The 24232-nt window shown below is 37.8% G+C and overlaps 1 protein-coding gene across 1 annotated transcript in view; it reads right to left on the reverse strand.

Annotated features, from left to right (window-relative positions):
* sall1a (spalt-like transcription factor 1a) overlaps positions 1-24232 on the reverse strand; it is a 133198-nt gene that overhangs the window by 22385 nt on the left and 86581 nt on the right. The window contains exon 3 of the mRNA XM_007552166.2: positions 21808-21966. Coding sequence (XP_007552228.1) covers positions 21808-21966 — 159 coding nt within the window. The remainder of the gene's footprint in view (positions 1-21807; positions 21967-24232) is intronic.

A 24232-nucleotide genomic window follows, 5' to 3' on the forward strand; every position in this document is an offset into this window, starting at 1 on the left:
TGGATGACTTTCACTAAAGACAATGTTACACAACGTAGTGTTTTATTTCTTTTTTATAATTTGTGGCCAATAAACCTTATTCCTGGATACAGTATATCTTCTTTATTTTGTATTGACTTCTACGTTGCCTTCTTCTGTCAACATGAGATGTGAAAACTTTATCATGACAAATGTTTCAACATTAATTGCCTTTGGCACTAATACTATTTCTCACTTATAATGTTTGCTCTAAAATTGTCTGTTGGTCCTGTGTTTACCCAGGTGGCTAACACAAGAGTCCAAACATTTAGTAGAAACTCCGGAGAGACTTGCTGCTTTCGGAGAAAGGTGTCATTTCCTTAAAAACCAGTATCCGCCCGAGATGTTGTTTTTTTCCAAATCACGTCTCAAGACTAATGACTGAAAATAGCAATCTCCCAGCAGATTCCTCCTATCTAGTCAGCTTAAATCACAATATTACTGTTAAGTAATAACAGTAATATTGTGTTTGTGTGTGTGCTAGTTAAGAATTTCAATAATCACCATTTAGCTTGATTTAACACATGAACATTAAATGTCATTGCCTTTGTTTGTTTTACAATATTCAAATCCACATTTAAATATGTATTCAAAATTACTTGATAAAAGGATTAGATTTACCTCACTAGAAATATACACGATTCCTAGACAGTTTTAAAATGATATACAAGGTTGTTGAATTTAGCTTCATCAGCTTCTAGAAAAAGAAAAAATATAAAAATAAAATCAGAAACATTTACAAAACTTTACTGTAAAAAAGTTAAGTCTGACTGAAGAACAATTGAGACTGTTCTGCAAAAATAAAATATTGCAGCCCTGTTTTTCTTGTCGTTTTGCGATGGGAACATTAGTTAGTAACAGAGTTTGTGTTTTCTGCAGCTCAGCATCAGCTGACTTGCATAAAGACAAGCTGGTTTTAGGGTTAGGGTTAGGTAGCGAGCAACAGATTGACAATGGTTTATGCAACAGAATTGTAAAAGGGTTTAAAAGCCCTGAGGCACCTTGTCTTTGTTTTCCTGAAATGCACTTAGGTCAAGCCTAAAGTCTTTGGTTTTGTGATTTAAGTGCACCTGAGTCTCAATCATTGGTACCTACTAATTACAGCACACCCGCAAATACCATGAGCTAGATACACAGCCGGGGTTCAAACAGAAAATGATTCCAAACATGGATAAGGCTTTACTCTGCATGGGAGTCAGACCCCTGGTGATGTTACTAACTGTGATTGGTCACCAGTTCAAAACCACATTTACATTTTAATTACCAGCCTAATCAATGGGGCTGCTCTCGGACTCATGACATTCATGAAAACTCATTTAATACATAAAATGAGGGCAGAGAAAAATCACTAATTCTAAACAATAATACAAAAGGACAGACTCAGAAGCAGAATCACACTACATCCCAAGGTTGACAAAGGATGACTCCCAAAATGACAAAGTAAATTGAAGAGATGTGCAACATATGACAGAAAGCGGATGGCTTGCCAGACTTGAGCAGGATGATTTAAATAGCAAGTGATTGAACAACAAATTCACATTAAGACCTTATTGATGAGTTCAGTGTTTCGTTTGGGATCAATAAGACAACCGGTAGAGGCTGAAGCTGACGCATCCAGCTGAGAGACACTGCAGGATAGAGAGATGAGAACATATTGAATGTCCTGCTTCATCCCAGAAAAGTCAAGGCACTGAAATTTATCAAAACAAGAGCAATGAAACTCCTTCATGTGGGTAGCAACTCTTTGTTAAACAGAGTGAATGTTTGCCAAAAGCTAAAACCATTGCTAACATAGAAGTGAACATCTGACTTTTACAGCAGTCAGTAAAATAGAATAATTGATCTATTTTTAATATAGGAAAACATTTCTGGATGATTAAAATGTAGCAAAAACCAAGTGCAATTCTAACTTTCTCATCCTCACTGGACAAATCAGCATAAAAGTTTACCTTACAGGATTATATTGGAGTTTCAATCATTGCTATCGATACTTTTATTTTTAGTCTCCAATGTTAGCATAACTTAACACAACTTTTTTGTAACCTTTGACTGTTTCTAACTGCTTAACTTATTTTGCTATCACTCTTTTTTAAAATTTTATTTTGGATGAGGACGTTAATGTGACTATGATGCACTACAACCCCAAATACAATTAAAAAGAAAAGATTACAAAGACAAAGTCTACACCACTGTAGAATCAATAAAATCTATGCTACAAGGTGCTTCATGAGTGGTGAAGAAAATGCCAAAACCATATTGTCAAACTTATTAATCCAAGTGAAGTCCATCCGTGTGGGAAAGAGTCCCAGAGTCAGAGAACTCCAGCAAATCACATCTGTGTCATTGCTCTCCTCCCACAGCGTGACATATGATGCCAACAATGAACATTTCATTTTGAGTCGCAGCACAAGCTCTCATACGACAGAGATGAAGTACATCGGCTGTGATGAATTACAGGACAGTGATTTATCATGACAGGCCAATAGGATAAATACAAATGAACAATTAGCAGACGTAGCCCTAATTAACCGCTCCGAGACAAAAGATGAGCTTGTTCAGTGTGTGTGAACACGCTTCAAAACACTCAGAGCACTAGACTAATCTTCACGCAGTTTATAGAATATTACTGTGTTAATTAGGGTTAATTGAATAATTTGCGTCGCTGCATACCTATTATGGATGTCAAACACAGAAGGGCAGTCGTGATTAAATAGGAGGTTGATTCATGGCAAATGAACCACAATGAGATTCCTGTACACATTTAATTGGAATTTAATTATTTAAAAATCATGAATACGATATATATTTGTTTTCAATTTTACATAATAGGTTTTTTTCTTATGTTCGGCAACAGGCTCGGACCAACATTTTTGAAGCAGAAGCAGGACGATGAGTCTTTCTAGATCAACCTTGCTCATGTCTCGTGTTCTGTTTTTTATTTGGCAGGTAACTTGGGAACACTGTGTTTCCCACACCGTGTCCTCATGAGTCCTAATGTAATTCAGAGAGCAACACAATACTGTGTGAAACCTCGATGCACGCAACCTTCCTCTTGTCACTTGCTCGCCCATCACTTAACAAGATCTGTGTTATAACATGCGTGTGCACTCACAGACACATAACTGTATGCAACAAAAACAAATTAGGCCATATCTCATAATTCAATGTGACCAAATCCAATTGCAATCAGGAGAACTCAATTTGTCCCAACTCCTAAAAATTCTCAAGTTTAAGCAATTTGGATTGATTTTAGAAGTTCTAAAAATAATAAAGGTAGGTAAACAATCCCTTGTGTTAAAATAAGGGACCAGGACAGTATTAGTGTGTTTATATGAACTAAAGAAGAAAATTCTTAATTTGCTCAAAAGCTGATTGGTGAATTACAGGAATAGGTGGATATTTAGAGTTTAGTAAGGCCAGAAATAGATCAAGAATATTACATAAAGGTAGAATAATTGTTTAAATAGTAGGTATTCCTGAGTGAGTTTGTGATTATTTCCACAATATGTTTGTGTGTGTTTGCTGTAGAGAAATTGGACGATGCCATCATCCAGGGACTTGGCAGCAAATATCTAGCTAACAAATGATGATGTGAATACATAGGCTCATAAGCCTATAAATCAGACTTCCCCCTTACAAATTAATATAGTTCACAGTTGACAGCGGTGGAGGAAAACCATAAATTACGTCTGGCACATGAAAATGGCACAACAACGGGAGGAAAGACCTGTAAAAGAAACCAGAGCCTTTTTTAACTCTTGAGCTCCTAAAAATCGTCTTTAAGATCAAAGAAATCATGAAATTAAAAAAGAAGAAAAAAACAGAACAAATGACTTACAAACTTAAACACATTTGGGTTCCTTCAGATAGACTTTGCTTCTTCCTTTCAATCAAAGGCAAACTGTAAATATCTTTTGAAAAAAAATAATGCATTTAATCTTTTCTGAATTGAACTGGTTACTTTCTCTTTATGTTTGTGGTTCAATCTTCAGCATATGTGAAAGAAGTAAAAACGATGTGATTCAAGGTCAACAGGTTGAAACAGGAAAAGAAGGATAAAAAGTTGCTACAAAAAGAGAACGGAACAAGACAATGGAAAAACAAGAGAAAGATAGTGGGAATGATGGGAGGAGGGCTAAGTGCCAGGGAGTGTCAATGCGGGGGCTAATGGTGAAGCTACCATGGTTGCAAGCAATTTCTCTTTGTTATCAAGTGAAATGACTCTGCAAATATGACAATAAATCACAGCGGAAATCAATCTGAGAGGAGGCGACTGTGAGCCACTGATAATGCATCAATCAATATTTAATGTTTAGACTTTAATTAATCCACAGGCGCCAAGCATTCTTTAAGTGACAAAGGGTGGGAGGCTGGGGGGTGAGAATGAGCGAGGAGTGCTTTTGCATAGAAAAGCTCTTATATCAAACAGAGACACTGAGCTGAGGACTCTCATCAGTCGATTTCCAACTGCTTTCTGGCTTTAATCTCCTTTCACTATGTGCCAAAGCCAGAGCATATAACACATGTTATCCCTAGCTAAAGTATTCACACTCCTTGAACTTTTCAGATATTTTTTTTTAGATTGTAAGCATAAACTTCAATGTATTTTTATTTTTACTTTAAATGATAAATCAACACTAATTAGAATATACTCGTAAATTAATAGAAAACATTTTTTTTTTTAATTCTGGCAGAAAAATATGGCATGCATTTGTACATTTACAGATGTACCCTTAAATAAAATCCAGTGCAGCCAGTTGTTATTAAAAGTCACCTAATTATTAAATAGAGTATGCATATAATTAGTTAAATCTAAGTATCGTAAATACAGACCTGATTTAAGAGACCACTATCTGTAAAATGTGAGCTTGGTGATTCTGATATCTTGTGATTGAATGCCTTATTTCTTTAAATCTATTTTGTTTCTTTTGTATTTATATAATAAATATTTGTTTGAAATACCAAAGAATTTGCTGCACCGTTTAAATTAGCTGTCAAATTCTCATCTAAATCCTCTGTGATTATCTTTCATCTTTGCCAAAAAAACAAATTCTGTTTGTGTGCTTTAGTGGTCCGTGGTTGTTCAGTGTGACAAACATACCTAACGTAGATTTAATACTTCCAGGACCAACAATAAATATCAAGCAGTGTCAGAAAAGTTCTTGGAAAATCTCCCCGGTGTGACTGCTGTCATGGCCGACATCTGAGGCTTCTAATTTTTTTTGGAGCCTCTGCAGGCCAGGCCTAACAAAAAGCCACAAAAGTGAAATGAAATGATTATAAACACTCGATCAAATCTCCTCTTCCCATTCCTTCAACTCACCGCTTGACTCTATGGATACTTTAAAACTTACACAAAGTCATGCTGCTTTGAGTAATTGTGGGAATGCAACTCTTAAAGCTGTGAGAACTTAAAGGCCCCCCTCCCCGCCAGTACACCGGTTGGCCAGGCCTCCATACCCAAACCTCTGCAATGTCTGATTCAGGGGCTGTATCGAACAAAAATCCCTGTCTGAAGAAAGCAACCAGGGAGGTGTTATGAAGGACCGCTTGAGTGTGGAGCTGTGCTTAGCCCTCGCCCTCTGATCACTCTGACACGTCCCACAGGTACTAATTACCGAATCCACTCCTCAGAGGAGTTGCGAATGAAATAACATAGAAGTCGCTTGACATTTGGGCACCTGCTGGAAGATTCACAAGGATAATTGGGACACAGCTGAGAGGGAGGTCCAGCAAGTCTGCATTAGCTGATAAAATGGATTTAGCTAACTCTCGGCATAAGGCACATCACCAAAAACATGGCCTTAGGGGAGCCCTAAGAGGGTCAACACAGGAGGGGAGGGGAAGGGCACAAGTGTTTCAAGTTTAACAACTAGTCTGTGGACAATTATTTGAGAAGTTTCTTGAGATGAAGATAAAAGGCTTACCCGTAACAAGTTCTGATATTCTTGACTGCACATATTGCATTTGATCCATTGTGCCACTGTCTTCAGATTTAAGAGGCTTTCATCTTCAAAGACAACTTACCTGGAGCTAGGAGGAATGCTCTCCTTACAAAGTACACCAAAGTACACCTTGAACCAGCCTCTGTGGAAAACAGGTATCACCTCAGCTATATTAGAGAAGGTGTTTTTTTTAATTGAATAATACACTGCACACTTTCTGCCTAAACTTACTCGAAGTTTCAGGCACACATTTTCAACAGAGTAGGCGCTGAAGAAAATATGCTGCTCGTTACAAAATATACTGTATTGATTGGAAATAGAGGGTGGGAGATGGAGGGAGAGTAGCATTTAACTGACTTTTATGACAGTTGTTAAGTCATTTCCTGCAGCAGTGGTTTATGACTTTGCAATAACCTCCATGAATGATGTAATGAGAGATTATGTTACTTCCTCCCGCTTTTATTATCTGCACGTCTTAATACTAACAAGCCAGTGTGCACTCACGGAGGTTAAACTGGTATCGGTTCTGTTTAAATTTATTAGCATGATATTATTTAGTTTGATCTGGTTCAGAGAAAACAAATAAGTGGGCACAGTCTATGAAGCATCAGATTACTGTGAAGACAGATCACATTGTATTAACTACAAAATAATAAGGGAACACCATCATGTTTTTCAAGCCAGAAAAGCTAAAAACTTTGGATTTGGGCAAGAATTCAAGCCTCTTATGTGTTGCTAATCTCTGGGAAAACAGAAAATGCAGAAGTGAGCGATGCAGAAAAAGGGCTTGTGAATGAAAATGGCTCAAGAAAGATGGATTTTTCCCTCACCCACAATAAGATTTCTCTCTCTAAGAAAAACTTTTTGGCCCTGTATTATGAAACAACAGCGGCATCCCGTCTAATCTTAAAGTTTGGAAGGTTGAAGTTTCCAATAAAAGGCAATGTTTTACTATGTTTTTTAATTTCTATGCCTGTTCAATATATCTGCTGCCGTCCACAAATTGCTATAATATATAAAAGTGCAAGTGACTTTTGTGGGGCCAACTGGAGGGAGAAAACTATCTGTAGATGAACTTGCAGTTTGTTGGCAGGTATCAACAGAATAACATTCTGACATGGAGTAAAACAGACTGATTATGTGTGGAAAAGTGAGACTTTCAGCTGTTTCCGTTCATTGTTTTACACAACCTCTGTAAGGCTCACTAATATAAGGCAGGCTACTCATGTGAGTCAGTAGTTGAGAGGAAATGAAGTCCCGATGCATACCAGAGCACATCAGAGTGTTAATGCAGTCGGAGCAGAAACAAAAATATCAATGTTTCTCTGAATGTTAGCAAAACTTTATGCTTTTTAAATAAGATTTTTCCAGACAGGCTGGACATGCAATGAAGACTTTTAATTTTCTGGACAGGGTGCCAGTTTCTTTGGTCTCTATTTGATACAGAAAACATTTCTCTTGACCATAAAAATTATTTTATTAACTTTAATTGTGTCTTAATCCTTTAGTCCTTTTGTCCTGTGTGGTTATGCTTTAGTCACTGATGCACAAGTTTATATATATATATATATATATATATATATATATATATATATATTTTTTTTTTTTTTCAAATTTGGCAGACAATTGTTAGCGACATTCATCAAACACAATAATAAAGGAGAATTGTGGATAATATTCATTAAAAAAGCTAAATGTTTGATACTCTTTTTACTTTTGTAAAGAATTATAGTCTTGTAGAACCACATTTACTGTTAAGGGCAAAAATGAATAAGAGCTAAAACTTGAGAAAGACAGAAAAAGGCCCATCAGAAAAACATTCAATATCACCAAATGTGACAGTGTTGTGCCATCAAAATATTTCCTAGTAGATATAGATTAAGTAATGAAAGAACAACATTCTTAAATGTTTGTAACCATGTAAAAATACTGCAAACACACATAAAGACAGGCACACATATATTGCTAATCAAGCCTAACGCAGGTTGTAGCAGTAAAAGTTGGTAAAGAATGAGTCACATGAAACAAATGCTGTGGCCCCAGTCAGTTTCTGTTTTTTTCTTCTTCTTTACAATGGACCAGTGTTTCAGACGAGCAAGACAGTTGCCAACAGAACATATCCAATTGGCTATGCCTATTAAAAAGACAAAAAATAAAACAAGCTAAACAGAAACTGAGTTATTTACAAGGGGAAACAGAGGAGGAGCCACTGGTTAAAATATTAAGACATATCAGTGTGAAACACAAAGTGAGTAATGTACTAATCCTATGTGTGAAATGCAGCAAACTGTGGACAGACAGGGCTATAAATTTGTTTTTATGACAGCAGCCCAAGAGAGACAGTAAGAGTGAAGTGCATCTCAGTTTCCTCAGACGTATCTGAACATGTGTAACGGCATTATCAAATCCCTAAAACACCACTGTCGGATTTGGCTGCAGTCAGAGCTATGTGTGAAACAGGGAGATTACAGTGTGTTGCTGTCGTCCCCTGTCACTGTGAAAGGGCTTACTAGTTATAAAACATTTTAAGATTATATCAATCTGGGTTTTGGTAAAAGAAAAAGAAAGAAAGAAATAATAGTGTACAAGATAAAATCAAATATATGTACTTTATTTTGTGTAAATACAGTGAAACTGATTTTTTTTTGTTCATGGATATCATACCCTACGACTCAAATGCCTTGTCATTATTTTAAAAAAAAAACATTAATTTTCTACAATTTATGTTATACACAGGATAATAAAGCTGGATTTTCTGATCTCCCTTCTTCAGTTGCTCCGATTTAGCCTCTTTGTCATGAGGGTTTTAGATTTCCAGCTCATCCGTGATACTGTGAACACTGTGGTTTTATTTCATCCGTGACTAACAACAAATATGCACCTCAAATCACAGTAATCCACATGTTTGAATAATTCTCAATGTGAACGGTATGTGCATAAAAGATGCAGCATCAACAACTTGCTGTCATGATTTTATGCTACAACTCTAAACAATTTGCTTAGTCCTCAGATGCATTTATTTAGGAGAAATAAATAATAAAAACTATTTTAAAAGTTATTAAACACATAAAAAATTTAAAACCTTCATTTTCCTTGAAAATTTAAGAGAAATATGCTAACTTTTAAAAATAGTGCCACTGAAAAGTATATAAGTAGTTTATATAAAAAACCAGTAAACAGAAAACTACAATTCTAGGTTTTTTTTTCTGTTTACATCTAGCATTTTTTTTTGAATGTACTTATTTTTTCCCAGCTTTCCCATATAGGTTGTAGTTCTCTACATAAGTCACCAGTTTATCACAGCTGAAGACAAAGTCGTGCCGAAGAGAAAAAAGAAAAAACAAACATGTAAACCATACTGTGACCTAAGGGAAATGTTGAATGATCAAAACTCAAAGATGCACAGGGAGAACGTGCAAACTCCATGCCAACATTTTCCTGCCTAGTTTCAGCCAATGGTTTTCTTACTGCAGAGCAATAACACCAGCAGCTGTGCCACTGTGCAATCTGCGTTAGAGTTAATGTAATGTGCTACTATGCAATGTGCAATCCAAACCAACCTGACCCAGCGTGAGAAAGTATTCTTGTCCTGGCATTAGTAATCGGTCGTGGCAACGTATTTTATTCACGGACATGAGATAAGTCTTCATCTTCTCTTTTAGTCCAAAAATGGTTTTGGTTTTGAAAGTCGCTCAACTCACTGGGTTTCTAAATGCTGCCAGAATTTTTCTTCTGTTTTTTAAATTACAGTTTTTGTCACAATCAGTGATTTGTCACAGAGACAGAGACTGCAAAAGAGGGCTTTACATTTTTGGAGTAGGGTGCCATTTTGTTATGTCTCCAAGCGGCTCTCAGAAAACATTTATTCAAAACATAAATCACTGAAATTATAGCTGGAAACGTTCTCACTAGCTTTGTCTTGTGTGGCCGCTGTGTTTGGAAGTCCATCATGGATGGTTTTGTTTCTTAAACACTGACCTTAACTGAGGTAATTGAAGCCTGTCATTCTGTAGATTATACCAGCTTATTTTGTGACGTCTTTTGTTATGACCACCACTCTGTTGACTGTTTCATGTTTTCTCATAATTTTTAATAATCACTGTAGCTAAATGAAGACCCAAAGTCTCAGAAATGGGACGGAGAACCTTGAATTTGTTTAGATCTGGGCATGACTAGTTGTTTTTCCAGATGTTACAGATAACTTTGTGTTGCTAGACGGCGCTTATTCTGAGGGATTTCTTGATTTTAGATGTCTGGATAGAGTCAGGTCTGGGTGTGGCTAGTTAAGTAATGATATAATTGGGGGAATTTATTTTTCAGATAGAGTTAAAATGGTTTGGACCGTTTTTGCTAAATTCCTTTCTCTGCACAGTGTCTTTCAGTAGAAGTAAGACTGACTCAATCCCAGTGTTTACCAAGATTGAGAGGACTGAGGTGAAGGGTTAAATCCCAACAAGTTGGACTTGAGTCTGGCAAAGAATATTTAGTGTCACAACTTTCTGCAGAACAGTCATTTGAGTGGTGGGGAAAAGCAACACATTTTTCTTCCTTATTAAGTCCACCATAAAGTGATGAAGATGAAAACAGGCTATTGTGTCTTGGGCTTCTGAGGCCAACAAAACATTTAAGTTCTGAACAATGATCCCACCTATGATCCCTAGGCTCATCAGAAGTCCAACATTACAGCTGCAGATATAGGCTTCAACCTAAACAGGATTAATGCATTAATTTATGCCTTTTTCTTGGATTGAGAGTTTTAAGGAATGCCATGCTGCCCTGCTCTTTTGTGCAGTCTTGCTCCAGTGCCAGGAAAAGGGTCCGCTCTTTAATCCACACTGATTCAGCAAACACGGAAGTCTTATGGGCTGTGGGACCAGATGTAATTTTGCTATGTTTTCTCCAAAGAAAATGTTTATTCCCTCAGAGATGTCTTCAGGCAGATGGAATTGTGGATGACGGATTTAATCAGACTAAGACTCATGCTTTGATTGGACATCAGATTAGGATTTCAGACTAGCATTTTCAATATTCTCTAGCTGTACTACACATATCCTCTTAAAAAACATACGCCTGCAGAGCATGCTTGGACATCTGTAGGGTTTTAATCCTAAAATATAAATTAAGCAAAAAAGAGGAGCAGCAGTGTACTGATTGTTACACCAGGGATAAATTCAGCTACCACTGTCTGCAACTTATCACTATGTAAAAATAATATTTTTACATAGTGAAACATATTTTCATGAATTCTTTCCACTCTTCAGCTTGATGTCATTAAGGCAGTTATATGATAAGAGTCTTACAGTGTTTTTGCAATAATCTGAACTAATCTGAGAACACAATATTTCTTCCAGTCGATGCTGCAAATTGACAATAGCTTGACTACTTATTATTTGGCTGGCCTTCATCTCATTTCCTCGATGAAACATGTTTTTCCTCTTTTTTTTTTGTCCTATCATCAAAGGCATACCTGGGCGTCTTTGCTAATTGATAGCAAATTGGAAAGGCAGTTCACTGCCAGACCCTTGCTGGTTGGTTTGCAGTCATAAAGACATATCATCTGCATATTATGAATTAGATCTACCAACCCAACCTGAATAAGGCACACTGTTCTTTTTATCACTGACCATTTTAATTAATATAAAGTGGTAATCTCCCAGTACCGCCCACCAGATAGTCTTTGGGTTGGATATAGAAACATTACCAATGTAACAATAAAGTTGACTGATTTTTATCAGTTGAATGTGAACAGCAGCAGCTAACCCAGTGGACAAGATTTCAAGCTAAAACCCACCTCTGTTCTTCAAAGATGAGGAAAATAACATATAGAAAAGTGGGTTGAGAAAATGTATCTTCTAAAACTTATCTACTCTCTTCTAAAAACTGTTGAAATGGCAAAAAGGAAATCTCATTGTGTGTGCTTGTGTTTGCATGGTTCAATAAAGGATGAAACGGCACACAATGTGCTACAATCTGCAGTTAAACAATGAAAAAGTGAAAAGAAAGATTAAAAAAGCATATGTTTAAGAAGTCATTAAGAGGGACTGAGCACAGCCTGCTGTGGACTTGATTTACACTTGGAGGTAAGCCATTGGTGGGTGTAAATAATGCATTAATTTTTAAAGAGTTTTTTTTTTTTTCCTCGTCTTTCAGTGATAAAAAAAAAATCTCCATCTGGTCAAGTGTGAAGTAGGACAGAGCAAGATTAGAGAATGTTCTGTTATCTTATCCGAGCAAGGGCTTAATGTCTGCACAGTCAACGCTCCTCCAACAAGTGGTTCATTAAAGCAGAATCACATGTTTAATTCCATGTATTACAGATGTGCTTTGGCACAAAGTCCACCAAGATGAAAAGCACAAAGTGAAATGTGGATTTACATTACAGTTACGACTAAATCTAATTAGAGATTGGAAATATGTGAAAATGAACCATGTGGTGGACCGGTGACCTGTCCAAAGTGCCAGAGTGTAGCTAAACTTATGCCTGCTGAGTGAGTCCATTCAGCTGCTAGATTTGGGGTATTTTCACAACAGAAACTCTGTGATAGTTCATGCTGAAGAGTACTTCTCTACTTTGAAACCACATTCTAGACAGAGTGGAAAACCCAAGGTGCATGCTAGCACCTTGGGTTATATATATATATATAAACATATCCAGGTTAAAAGTGAAAAATATGGGACTTTTTGACACGTGTTACTGAAAATAAACTTTTGCTTATACCTCAAATTGCTGTAGGAGTATTGAGAATATATAAAAGTGGCTTTAGGTTGGTTTTCATTTAATGTTCAGAGTCTTAAGTACTGTAATTACTTGTAACCTTTGTATGGTGTTTTAGAGAAGAAACTAAGCAAAATATGAGTTTTTAAAGTTAAATTATCTTTACCTGGTTGATAATTAATTCATGTTACTTCAGAAAACCATGACCAACTCACCACCCAGTGATGTTTTGGAAACTAGAGTCTCTGACATTTTTCCTCATATTCATCACGTTTTGATAACAACAAATATTTTGTTCCACCCAGGGGCTCTGGATGTCAGTGTCAATATTCTACTCTGTCTTAGGTTAACTCATTAATGAAAGCCACTACGATGTTTGGATAACTCATCACCACAGCTGACCTCACTGCATTGAAGACTTTTGCTAGGAGTTATTTTTAACCGTATAACTATCTTTTTTTTTTCTGTCAGAGCTATGATATTATGTTTCCTGAAATCATGATAAAATTACAAGTTTACTGTAAGAAAATTGTGATGGATTACTTTTGTCCTATGATGAACTGAAACACCTTAGGAGTTTGAGTGGTTTAAAGCTGCAGTACGTAACTTTTATCAAAAAAATAAATACAATTTTAGATATTTGTTAAAATTATCATTATGTTGTGACAATGTAATAAGACAGATAATCTGTTAAGAATTAAGCTCCTCTGCCTTCTCCCAGTAGTTCCAGTACTAATATATCGCTCATTCAGAAACAACCAATCAGAGCCAGGAGGAGGGCCTTAGCGCTGTCAATCATCCTCGTTCTCACCCCTTCCTCCTGGCTCTCTGCTACGCTACATCTTGTGCACTACAAACATAGCCTGCCACAAATGCTAAAGCTAGTTAGCATGGCCACGGATGCCGGTGAATCAATGGTTTTCTTGGAATGGTAAGTTGTTTCTCCACCAGTAGCACTTTGAGCAGCATTGATTGGCAGCGTTAAGACCTCCTCCTGGCTCTGGCTGATTGTTTTTGACCGGGAGCGGTGCATTTCTTCAGACAGCAATAGCAGCTCAGGATGGAGGTGGAGGAGATGGATCTTTTCACAGATTATCCATCTCTCATACAGTCACTATGTTGTGACAGTTTCAACAAATATGGGGAAAAAAAAATCATTTTCTGTAAAGGCTGCATACTGCGGCTTTAGTTACTCTTTTAAGAACTCTCCGCTGGACGTTTCTTAATTATGGAACCCAATGGCAGTTTTTCCTGATTCTCCAAACTGATATCTCTCTGATTATAGTCAAAAGCGGTTAAGATGATAATTATCAATTTATTATCTAGATAAAGTATTTTTTCCACTGTTCCGGTAAAATACTTAATTTCTTCATGTTCTTAACTTTTAAGCTATATGGACTTGAGCACCCAGGACAAAAGGGACAAGAGCGCACCTGCAATCCACTGTCTGTCCTGCCTGTCCACCGTTCATCCTTATTATTCAGCCTTATATCTATAATTCATGAAGGTCCTTTGGCTCTGTCTTTGCCACCTCCCCCTGTAGAGGAGTTCAGGGGTATAAAGCTGCTTTCTGCCAGTATCTTTTCATGCTCAGAATTGCAATTGCTTGGACCAATCTTCATCCATCAACTGGGCCAGACAAGGACTGGCATGATTTTACTTAAATATTATTAAAACTTTGAGCTTCCTACACACATAAATTAGGAGTTGCAACGCCACTACGTGGGAAGAATGTATGGGAGGTGAAGCCACAGAATAATTACACAGTAAGTAAAGAAGCGTGGCTTAGCATTTTGAAGACAAGGGCATATGGAGGAAAAACCAACTTGTTGGGTTATTACAGTTCGTGTTGCTTATATTTAGGAGGAAGGGCTTGTTGAGTGAAGACACCATTTTGACTTCTTGGGCTCAAGTGGAAAAAAACTGGGTGAAGAAAAGTTATTCAATAATGTGTCCGTCCTGCAAGAACTGTTTTGACATGTCCTCAGGCAGGGATCTGCAGCCCCACTGGTGAACGGAAGACATCGCAGAAGTGGGAGTCAGGCCTGCATGCCAATAAACATCCTTTTTATTGGCTTAAAAGCAAAAGATGCATTTCATTCATTCACTAGGTCAGACCAACCTGAAAGTGGAAACACTAGCAGAGATAAAGAGACCAAACATCTGTTGTTAAACGCAAGCAGGCTGCACTGTGACATGTTTGCAGTCTTGTCCTCTTTAGAAGTTTAGCCTACAGGGATCCACTTCAAACACTTGGCTTGTGACATCCTTTTTTTTCCCCAGCTACAACCGTTTCTCACTCTCGCCGTCGTTATCTTCCAGTGGGACTAGAAGAGGGACACCTTTCTCCCTTGATTGTTTCTTTATTTTGCTCTGTACTTGTAAGGTGATTTCCTTGATCATGACTTCATGTATTGCCTTCCTCATGTCAGTAAACTGAATTAAATTACATGATTTGATTACATGTCCCATTTTGTCATGCTAAAAACACAAACCTCAATGTATTTGAATAAGATTGTATGCAGTGGACTACAAGAAATAAAAACCAAAATTGCTTTGAAGTGAGAAAAATTATAAATATTTTTCAATTTAAAATTATAATCTGAAAAGTGCAACATGCATTTCACTTTCAAAACAACTGCCTTCAGAAGTTTCCTAATTAGTAAAATCATTTTGTCAGTGTAAATCTTAAGCTACTTCATAATTTAATTTGATTAGGATGATTTAATGCACACTGCAAACTTGATAAAACTGTAAAGTCCAACATATTTTAGTTAAACAAAAGAGAAGAAAAAGTATTGAAATAGGCAATAAAATAACACAACCAAATACATAAAGTATAACCAGGTTTGAATTACATTGTGAAATAATATAAACCCCTAACCTCATTCAAAAATATATATAAAGTCTAAAATCTTTAACCTACTAAGAATATATCTTTCTTATTAGTCAGCCTCTGTTGCAGCTCATTTATATTTTCACCTGTGGACTCTTATTTCCTGCTCCTTTAGAGCATATGACAGACTTTCTGTCTGCATCAAGTCAGAAACTGAGCTTTTCTATCTGCTTGTAGCAATTCCCATCACTTTGTTATGGACTCTGTGGCAGTTCGGGTGTCACTGTCCTGACCACTGCACAGCGTGAAAGTGTTAGCTCTTCTCAACTGTTAATCACAAATCCTTCATGGTAAAAGTTTATTTGAACCTTATAAGTAGCTTCATCTTTTTCATATTGGATGGAATCCTTGAAATCGCTTTTTTTGAAGTCCCTCCACAGTAGCAGGTAAGAGCAGCTGTTTTTCACCTGCTTCCAGGTGAAAATGTGTCAAATGGGTCATCATGTTGGTTGTTTTTTAAAATTCTTACTCAAGCAAACATGGCATGTTCCCTACTACAATTAAACTTTGCGGACTGGTATATATGAAACACTTTGTCGAGGAAAACTAGTGCTTTCCTCCACAAAAGCAAATCAAGATTATTCCCATGTGGAGACACACCATTTCTATAGTTTTTCTTTAAAGACAGCAAAACCTATTTTCAAAGACAGCAGTAAGACTGAGACTGGGTTGAAGATTCACTTCCCAGCAGGACGACAAACCTAAAGATACTGGCTGTGTGTTTATAAGAATGTTTTTGTTCAACGTATTTTCTAGTCTAAGCCCAATTGAGAATCTGTGGCAGTATTTGAAAATATACATAAATATCTGTATACATATATACACTTTGTGTTATCCTACAATGTCTTGCTTTTCTTCTGTCATGGTTTCTTGCTTCCTTTTGCAGTGCTCCAACTTTACATTAGGCCTCATCAGGCTTGCGTGTCGAGTGATGATGAGATTTGATCCCACATGCTGGATGATCCTGACCTGATATCCCACACACAGCTGACTGTTAAGCAGGTTAACTTCTAAGTCTGAGGAGGAAAGGACACAGTTATATTTTGACACGCTATCGAGTCAAAGCAGAACAGGCTCTTAGAACACTTTGCCCATCAAACCATCATTCCTTTGCCAATTTTCAGGATGTTTTTTTCCCAGTTTAATCAAACAGCAAAAGACAAAATACTGACAAAAGGTGTGAAATTACAAAGGACAAAATGATTGAAGCCGCGTATTGAAGGGAAAAGCTGTTCTTATTAGAATGGGCCTCCCTCCAGGAATTAGGAGTGTATGCTTGCTGGGTGCGGATAGAGAGGAGAAGGGAGTGATAACGGATGGGACATCTGCTGAACTGCAGGTGTTTTCTGACTATCATGAGGGTAAAGTCATGACTTCATCTAGAGACACCATGTTCCTATATCCAGACTTTGTATGTGGTTATAAGAGAGCTGAAAATAATCAAAGAAGATTCTACTACAGGCTAACAACACAATAATACAGAGCTAGGATTGTTTTCTCAAGGGCCAAGGAATATTTATGTGATTTTGCAAATTAGTGTGCATTGTGAAAATAATTTCAGAAATATACGGAAAGGTAAACTATGTTTTTGCACTGTTATATGTCCATTAAAAAAATACAATATTCATACTTAAAGGCAACTGAGGGACAAAAACATTTATAAGACTACATCTTGACAGTGTTTATTTTCACCTGATGAAGTGTTTTCAAACAATCGTCTTATTGGCTAATCAACTAATGGTTTTTGGCTTGCAAAATGAACGGTCCTGTATCTCAGGAATTCATCCCACATCAAACACCACTTGGTATCTTATGATGGTTGACAGATCTGACATAACATCATGAGATCTAAGCTTACATCTTGTGCCCAGACAAACAGCTTTAATGCCCTCATCATGACTTCAGAAGAAAGGCAGCGGCAGGCCTTACATGAGAATGAATGTTAATGCAGCTACACTTGCCCACAGATGAAGAAGACGCCATTATTTTTTGCAAATACAGCTGGCAGGCAACTTAAAAGGGCCATTAGACTGCTCTTGTAATTGTTGAAAGATAAGAGAATTGGGAAAAATGCAACCAGGGGAGAGACTGGAGAGAGGCGAGGGAAGGGGGCAGGAGGCATTCTTCAAAGCAATATCAGTTTTGCCATTAGCTCAATTTGAATTGATTTTCTTCGCTCAAACACTAAAAAACAGATGCTAAGATGCTTTTCTCCAACAATGGCTCAAAAGAGATCTAGTCTTCTTGAGAAAAAAAAAGAAGGAAGAAGCAGGAAAGAAACAGGGAAGGAGAGAGAGACCACAGAGCTAAGCATCTCTTTGATTGCTACCTTGGGGCTATGCTGAGCAATTACTAGCTGGAACATTTAAAGAAGCTGATTACAGACAGTCAGGGACTGAAAGCAGTCAGACAGACCTGGTCCCAGGTAAGACAGTGTCCTCTGGCTATCCCACCACCACGCAATACTTCACAGCAATCTAATATCAACACATATCTAATACCAAGTACTTCAAAAAAGATGTCTGTCAAATAACAGAAGGAAAATAATAGTTATCTTGACAATGAGAGTTGCCTTGTGGTTTCGTACGTTACAGTTTTTCAATTGGCGTTTGCTAAGTACAATAGGAAACAGGAAGAAATGATTTGCTTTTCAAACAGCAAATGCACTAATTGTTAAAGGCTTACATTTAGATCATGTCTTGTCATTTGAACTTAGTAGTGTCCTACAGGCTGAATGTGGTACATACGTTTTTATTGAGTCCAAAACTGAAAGGTGTCTGTTTTTATATGAATAAAACACAAAATCATAAATGGTGTGCCCAAATTAACCAATTTTGGGCTTAGCCGTAGTCAAATTAAAACATGTAAACAGAACTAAAACCTTTCTTAATCATCAATTATCGTTGCAGAAATGAAAGGTCCAAGAGGGAAACCCATACCACTATCCAGTTGATCCGTCAGTCCTATCATTGAGTTTCTTTGTCATTCCTTTAGTTTTATCTTGAATTATCCCAGGATCAAAGCAGAGATGGATAATAACAATGGCAAAAGTCAAAATATCAAAGTTCCAAATAGGAAAAATCTACTTGAATCTTCACAAAGTCAAAAATCTAACTTTGGAGGTCAGACATTTCTCATCACTCCTAGCTCAAATTCTAAATTGCTAACTTTGTCAACAAATGTTGTGTGAGGTGTGAAAATAGATTCTGTTCAACCGCTCACATAAACATCTTGCAACATTGCTTGAATGTAAACATGTCAATATCAGCTTGTATGGGTAAAAGTTAAGGGTTAACAACGACCACTTAACACAAAAGACTGAACAAACAATGGGATATTTAACAAAATTAAAAAGTTGAGAGTGACATCACGAGTAAATCTGACTTCCAATCTCTGAGGTAAATGAAACTTATCACAAGGCAAGGTGTGGAGAGCAGAATAAGGGGAGACAGAAGGCGCAGGGGAAGAGGTAGATCATTTGTTTCCAGTTTTCTCACAGCTCCAGGCCTGGCACTCCTACTTCTGTTGATTTACAGCCTTTCTCAACATGACCACATCTGAGAGACGAATAATTAGAAGGCTCTAAAACTGTGCAGTTTAGGGTTGTAATGAAATTTGTTCGCCGGTGGTTGTATTTTGGGAGTGAAGTTAAGGTAGAGAGGAAGACAAAGAGCCAAAGGTGAGCTTATTTTGACATTGTGTTGTTTTTTTGCAAGGACATAAGAGTAAAAGTACACAGATGCATGCTCAGTCACACAGTCTTGTACTATAATCCCATGCATAAAGGGGTGCTTTGTGCCCCCTTTACAAGATCATTTTTATTCACACCAATTTCTTGTTATGGTGATTAAATATATCCCAAGTGCAAGGGTTCAATTACTGGGCAGTCAAGCACCACAAAGGGGCCTGGCTGGGAGCTAAGGCTGGGGAGTGGGCTTGCTTGGCCGGCTGACAAGTTGGCTTGGTGGCTGGTGCTCTGGCTGAGATCTACAAGACGAAGCAGTTCCAGACCTCATCTTCAGCTCCCCAGTTCAGCTCCAGAGTAGCGCGAGGAAGAGAAAAGCTGCGGGGCCTGGCTGAGGGGAGCGCTGGCTGTGTGAGCAAGCAGCTGCCTTCCTGGCTCTAATGAACGATGAAACTTCAAGGGAGAGCCAGAACACACCCACACCACTGGATAATTCTCCTGGTCGTGCTTAGCTCTAAAGTTGTTGTGTAGACACAAGTGGTCCAAACAATAAATCCCAAGATCTCACAGGCTGAATAATCATGAATTCGAAGCCACAAGACAGACATGGCAGTCAACAGATCATTTGTATTTTGTACTTGTGCTTCACTAAAGCCATCCGAGTGATAACTGATTAGGGGATTCTTCACAGTTGTCATCAGTAAAACAAATCTTAGGAAAAATTGCGATTGCCAATCAAATGTGACATCCAGCCAGGTGACCCAAACCACCAAACATACCCACCAGCAAGAATGGCAGCTCTGGAGGTGGCCCTTCTTTAATGGCACAATGCCTCGTATTCAGATCCTAGGGCATGCATCATTTACTCTGGAGCTACTGGTTTTTGTCCACCTGTCACCTGACCCTTTCTGCCACCGTTGGAGGGGCAGTGGGGCTCAGGTGGCATTGAAAAGGGGAGCAGGATTACAGGAGCAATCACTCATCGTCACCAATAGTATGTCACAAACAGATACACTTCCCTTCTTCAAACATGGACAGTATCATTTAATTACATGCCATTTATTTAGATCCATGTGCTTTAGTGTGTCCAGGATCACCATCCTGGTAGAAGGGAAGTCTCAGGTACAGTCTCAAGTCAGGGTCACAGATTATAAAAGGTTTTCTCTGTTTTATCATCTCTGAATGTTTGCTGTGTTCTAGACTGGATGCACACTCCAAACAGGACTCATGATTTCCTTCGGTTTGCCACTCTTCCATAAAGGCAAAACTTTAGAGTGCACAATTGTTTTCCTGTCAACAGATTTTCCCACCTGAGTTCTGGATCTTTGTAGCTCCTCCAGAAATACCATTGGCCTCTTTGCTGCTTTTCTGATTAGTTTGGTCCAAACAGTTCACGTTAATAACCATGTCTTGTGTCGTACTCTTTCCATTTTAGGATAGAGGATGGACAGAAAATTGCTCTGTGAGAGTTTTTATTTATCTAATCTTCTCTTAAATTTCTCCATACCTTTATCCCTAAATTGTCTGGTGTTTCCTTGATTTCATGATGCTGGTTTTCACTAATGTTCTCTAACACACAAAAGCACATTTATGGTAATGTTTTTAACACTACAATATGACTGTATGTTTGAGAAGTAACAGAGACATGGAAAGCTGCAACCTCTTTGTGTCCATGATCCTGAAATATTACAATATTGTGCTGTGCATAAATAGGGTTGGCAAGGGAAAGCATAAAGCCATTAATAAGTTTGTGGGAATACAAGTGATGCTAAAGTTAAAGATTATAATGGAGACAAAGTAAGAAAAATAAATAAACTAAGGTTTAACAATGATTAAACAGGTATAGGTATTAAATATGTTCTGCAATAAAGACCATAGATTTAAGTCGGACTAAAATTTGTTTCTCTAAATTAAACAATAATTTAACTAAATAGATTTGTCTTAAAGGAATGGTTAATATTTATTGATGTAGGGTTCTGTTGGGACATTATGTGCTGATAGTATCTTACCTGCTGGTGGAAAGTCCCAAGAACTTCAGCTAAAGCTAACAAGCTAATGCCAAGATCCAACACAGATCAGACAAATCTGACCTTTAAAATTTCTTAATGGTTAATATGAAAACTGCTTTGTAAGCATTAACACTACTGTCATGTCTGCATTAGATAGCTGTTATGTACCAAAAATGTTGTTTTTTTTTTGTTTGTTTTGATGGAGTTGTTTTTTTTAATGTCATATGTAGCCAAACTTCTTTAGGACAGTTACCTACAGTGGATAAGATAGTAACAGCTGTAACGTCTCTATAGAACCCCAATTTAAAGAATCCAAACAATTCCTTTCAGTCTGTTTATGTACTACTAAATCAGTCTTCACAATTACTACACTGGAAGGATTACTGATAAGACATAACCTGCTCCATACAGCAGTGAAACACTTCAATGGACATGTGTGGACCTTTTTTCTGTGTCCAGCCAGCCTTTCCCTGCTCACTTTCTAATCAGGGAAGGGGAGGGTTAAGGGGCGGCTGGCCAAGAGGACTGAAGAATCTTACTAGGATGTAATCCTGTCCAAGTGGCACTGGCTCTTTCTTCTCTGTTGTTAGGACTCTTTGTGGGGCTGCAGAGCTTGGGGCCCGGAAGGGAGCAGAGGATGTGCAGTGGATGTGGCAGCATGGCCTGAGCAGAGCTGGATGTGGGAAACGACGAGGAACCTGCACAGTCCAAACATCAAAAATACATTTCAATCATGCTGCTATAAAATCCTTGAACATTTTTAAGACCATTCTCTTCATCAGTTTGGTTGTTGATATACATTATAACTTTCATGATTATTTTATTCCCATTTTTGGTTCAGCATAGCATTCATTTTAATAGATAAGTTAAAGAAAACACTCACTGAAAACAAAACAATAGTAGCTAAGGCAAACAGTGAAAAGTAAAAATGTCATGACAGGAAAATATCATAACAAGGGAAAGAAAACCAGCTATGAAGTCTCTAACTTGAATGGAAGCTCAGATGATGAAGACTGTTGGCAAGGAAAAGATAATCACACAAATGTTTGTGGAGACTATCGTGGATCAGCATCCAGTTATAGTCTAGCCTGGTAAAAACCAGTTCCAAACGACTGGATCTGATTTTCCGTAATCGCTGAAGTTTGGCCATTATGTACGCGATGTGCCAGATCGATTAAGATTAGTGGAAACATAAACAACCATTCCGCACTGCGAAGACAGAAGTGCCAAGCAAAAACATCTTTTTCCAGCAATAAAATGTCTTATATATATCCCTCTTGATCTAACTTTAATTGTTCAAAATTTGGAAGGGTGGCCAACACAGACTGAATGGCTTTATTCGCTTCTATTGCCAAACTTCGAGAAGACTAATTTTAAAACAGTGCAGAAAATCAACATCGTCATTCAGGCCTCCTCCTTCTGTTCGCTGACAGAGGTACAAACACCAATATGGCCTGCACATTGACACACGATTGATATGAAACCTCAAACTGGTACACTTTTTTTTTTTTTTTACCTTTTCATAGCTTCAAAAGTCAGTTGTGAAACAAACAAAACAAAAAAAACACATGTGTGATAAGGAATGACTGCTTTTAATGGGGGGTTTTTAATTACAAATCTGGTTTAAGAATTTGTAATTCTTAAAGGACATTAGGAAGTATTTTAGATTTATGCTTTACATACTTATAGGTTTTATGAATCTAAGGTATAATCTTACATCAAAATAATTTCATATTTGATTGCACAAAAAATGGGTGTGTATGTAGTCCAAAATTCATACATATGCATTTTTCTCCTTTTTTTTTTTTCTTGAAACATCTGTTGTTCAATGCTTGAACAAGCTTATGGATACATGTGCAAATGTCAATGTGGGATATGTATCCATACCTTTATATGTGTATATATCTTTTTTATTGAAGCCTGTTTGTATGACAACAGTGTCACTGGACCATCTGTGCACACTCTACTTGCCTTTCTGCTCCTCAAAAAGAGGCTGTCTAGTTAGGCAGGCATTAAGCGGGTGGGGATGGAGCTCGGTAGGAATGCGGCCCTGTGTATTGTTTGTAAAAATAAACCATCTGTGCAGAGATATTTGAAGAGAATTTATATTATACAGCTGAAAAAGCAAGCTTCTGTGTGTGGACTGGTGACGCAACAGGACCACACCACAAGTTGGAATCTGAGCGTATTCCGGGAGAAGGAAATAAAGAAATTAGAGGTGTTTTTATCTGGTTCTAAAATGTCACAAAATAGGAGCAGCCTGCCTCTGTTGAAGTGAAAACAGACGGCTCTGTGTGTAAGTATGTAGAACAAAACTGGGTGCAGAGGAAAACCCTGCTGTGTAAAGCTAAGACACTCTGCTGGCACATCACAAGGAGCAGATGTGGAGACCCAAGAAGCCTGCTGCATGCGACCGGCCATCTGGCCAAGCTAAATATTGCCTCAGTGCACCCCTATTCTATTTGCCTTTGGCACATTTGTATTGTCCATGGTCACACATAGGTACACCCCAATCACTGTCAACAGGGAGGGGGTTTATGGAGGTGCCATGAGGGTGATTAGTTCCACTGGTAAACAATGGCCAAGCCTCGTTGTGTTTGACTCTGAGCGCTCTACAGCAGGCGTGAATGGCACGCAGAAGAACAGCACTGCCACCGCTCAATGGTGTCTGTCTCTTTCTGCTAAAGTAACATCAAACAAACACAGCAAACAAAGGCGGCGGCTGAACGCAGAGACAGAATCAAAGGCTTGATGTCTGCACAGAGGGGCTGCAACACTTCACTGCTTCCAAAATGCCTTCTGCCCAAGACGGCCAACATTTCTGGACACAAACAACAGAGTGAAGCACAGCTGAGGACTCAGGCCAGCTGTATCATACAAATAAATAATTGCCACTTGTTGCTGGCAGCGTAGAGCATCTTTAATAAAAGACAAAGGCTAACTATGTCGTTTTCTGTATTATTA

Source organism: Poecilia formosa, unplaced genomic scaffold (assembly GCF_000485575.1).
Source record: "Poecilia formosa unplaced genomic scaffold, Poecilia_formosa-5.1.2 Scaffold46, whole genome shotgun sequence".
NCBI lineage: Eukaryota > Metazoa > Chordata > Actinopteri > Cyprinodontiformes > Poeciliidae > Poecilia > Poecilia formosa.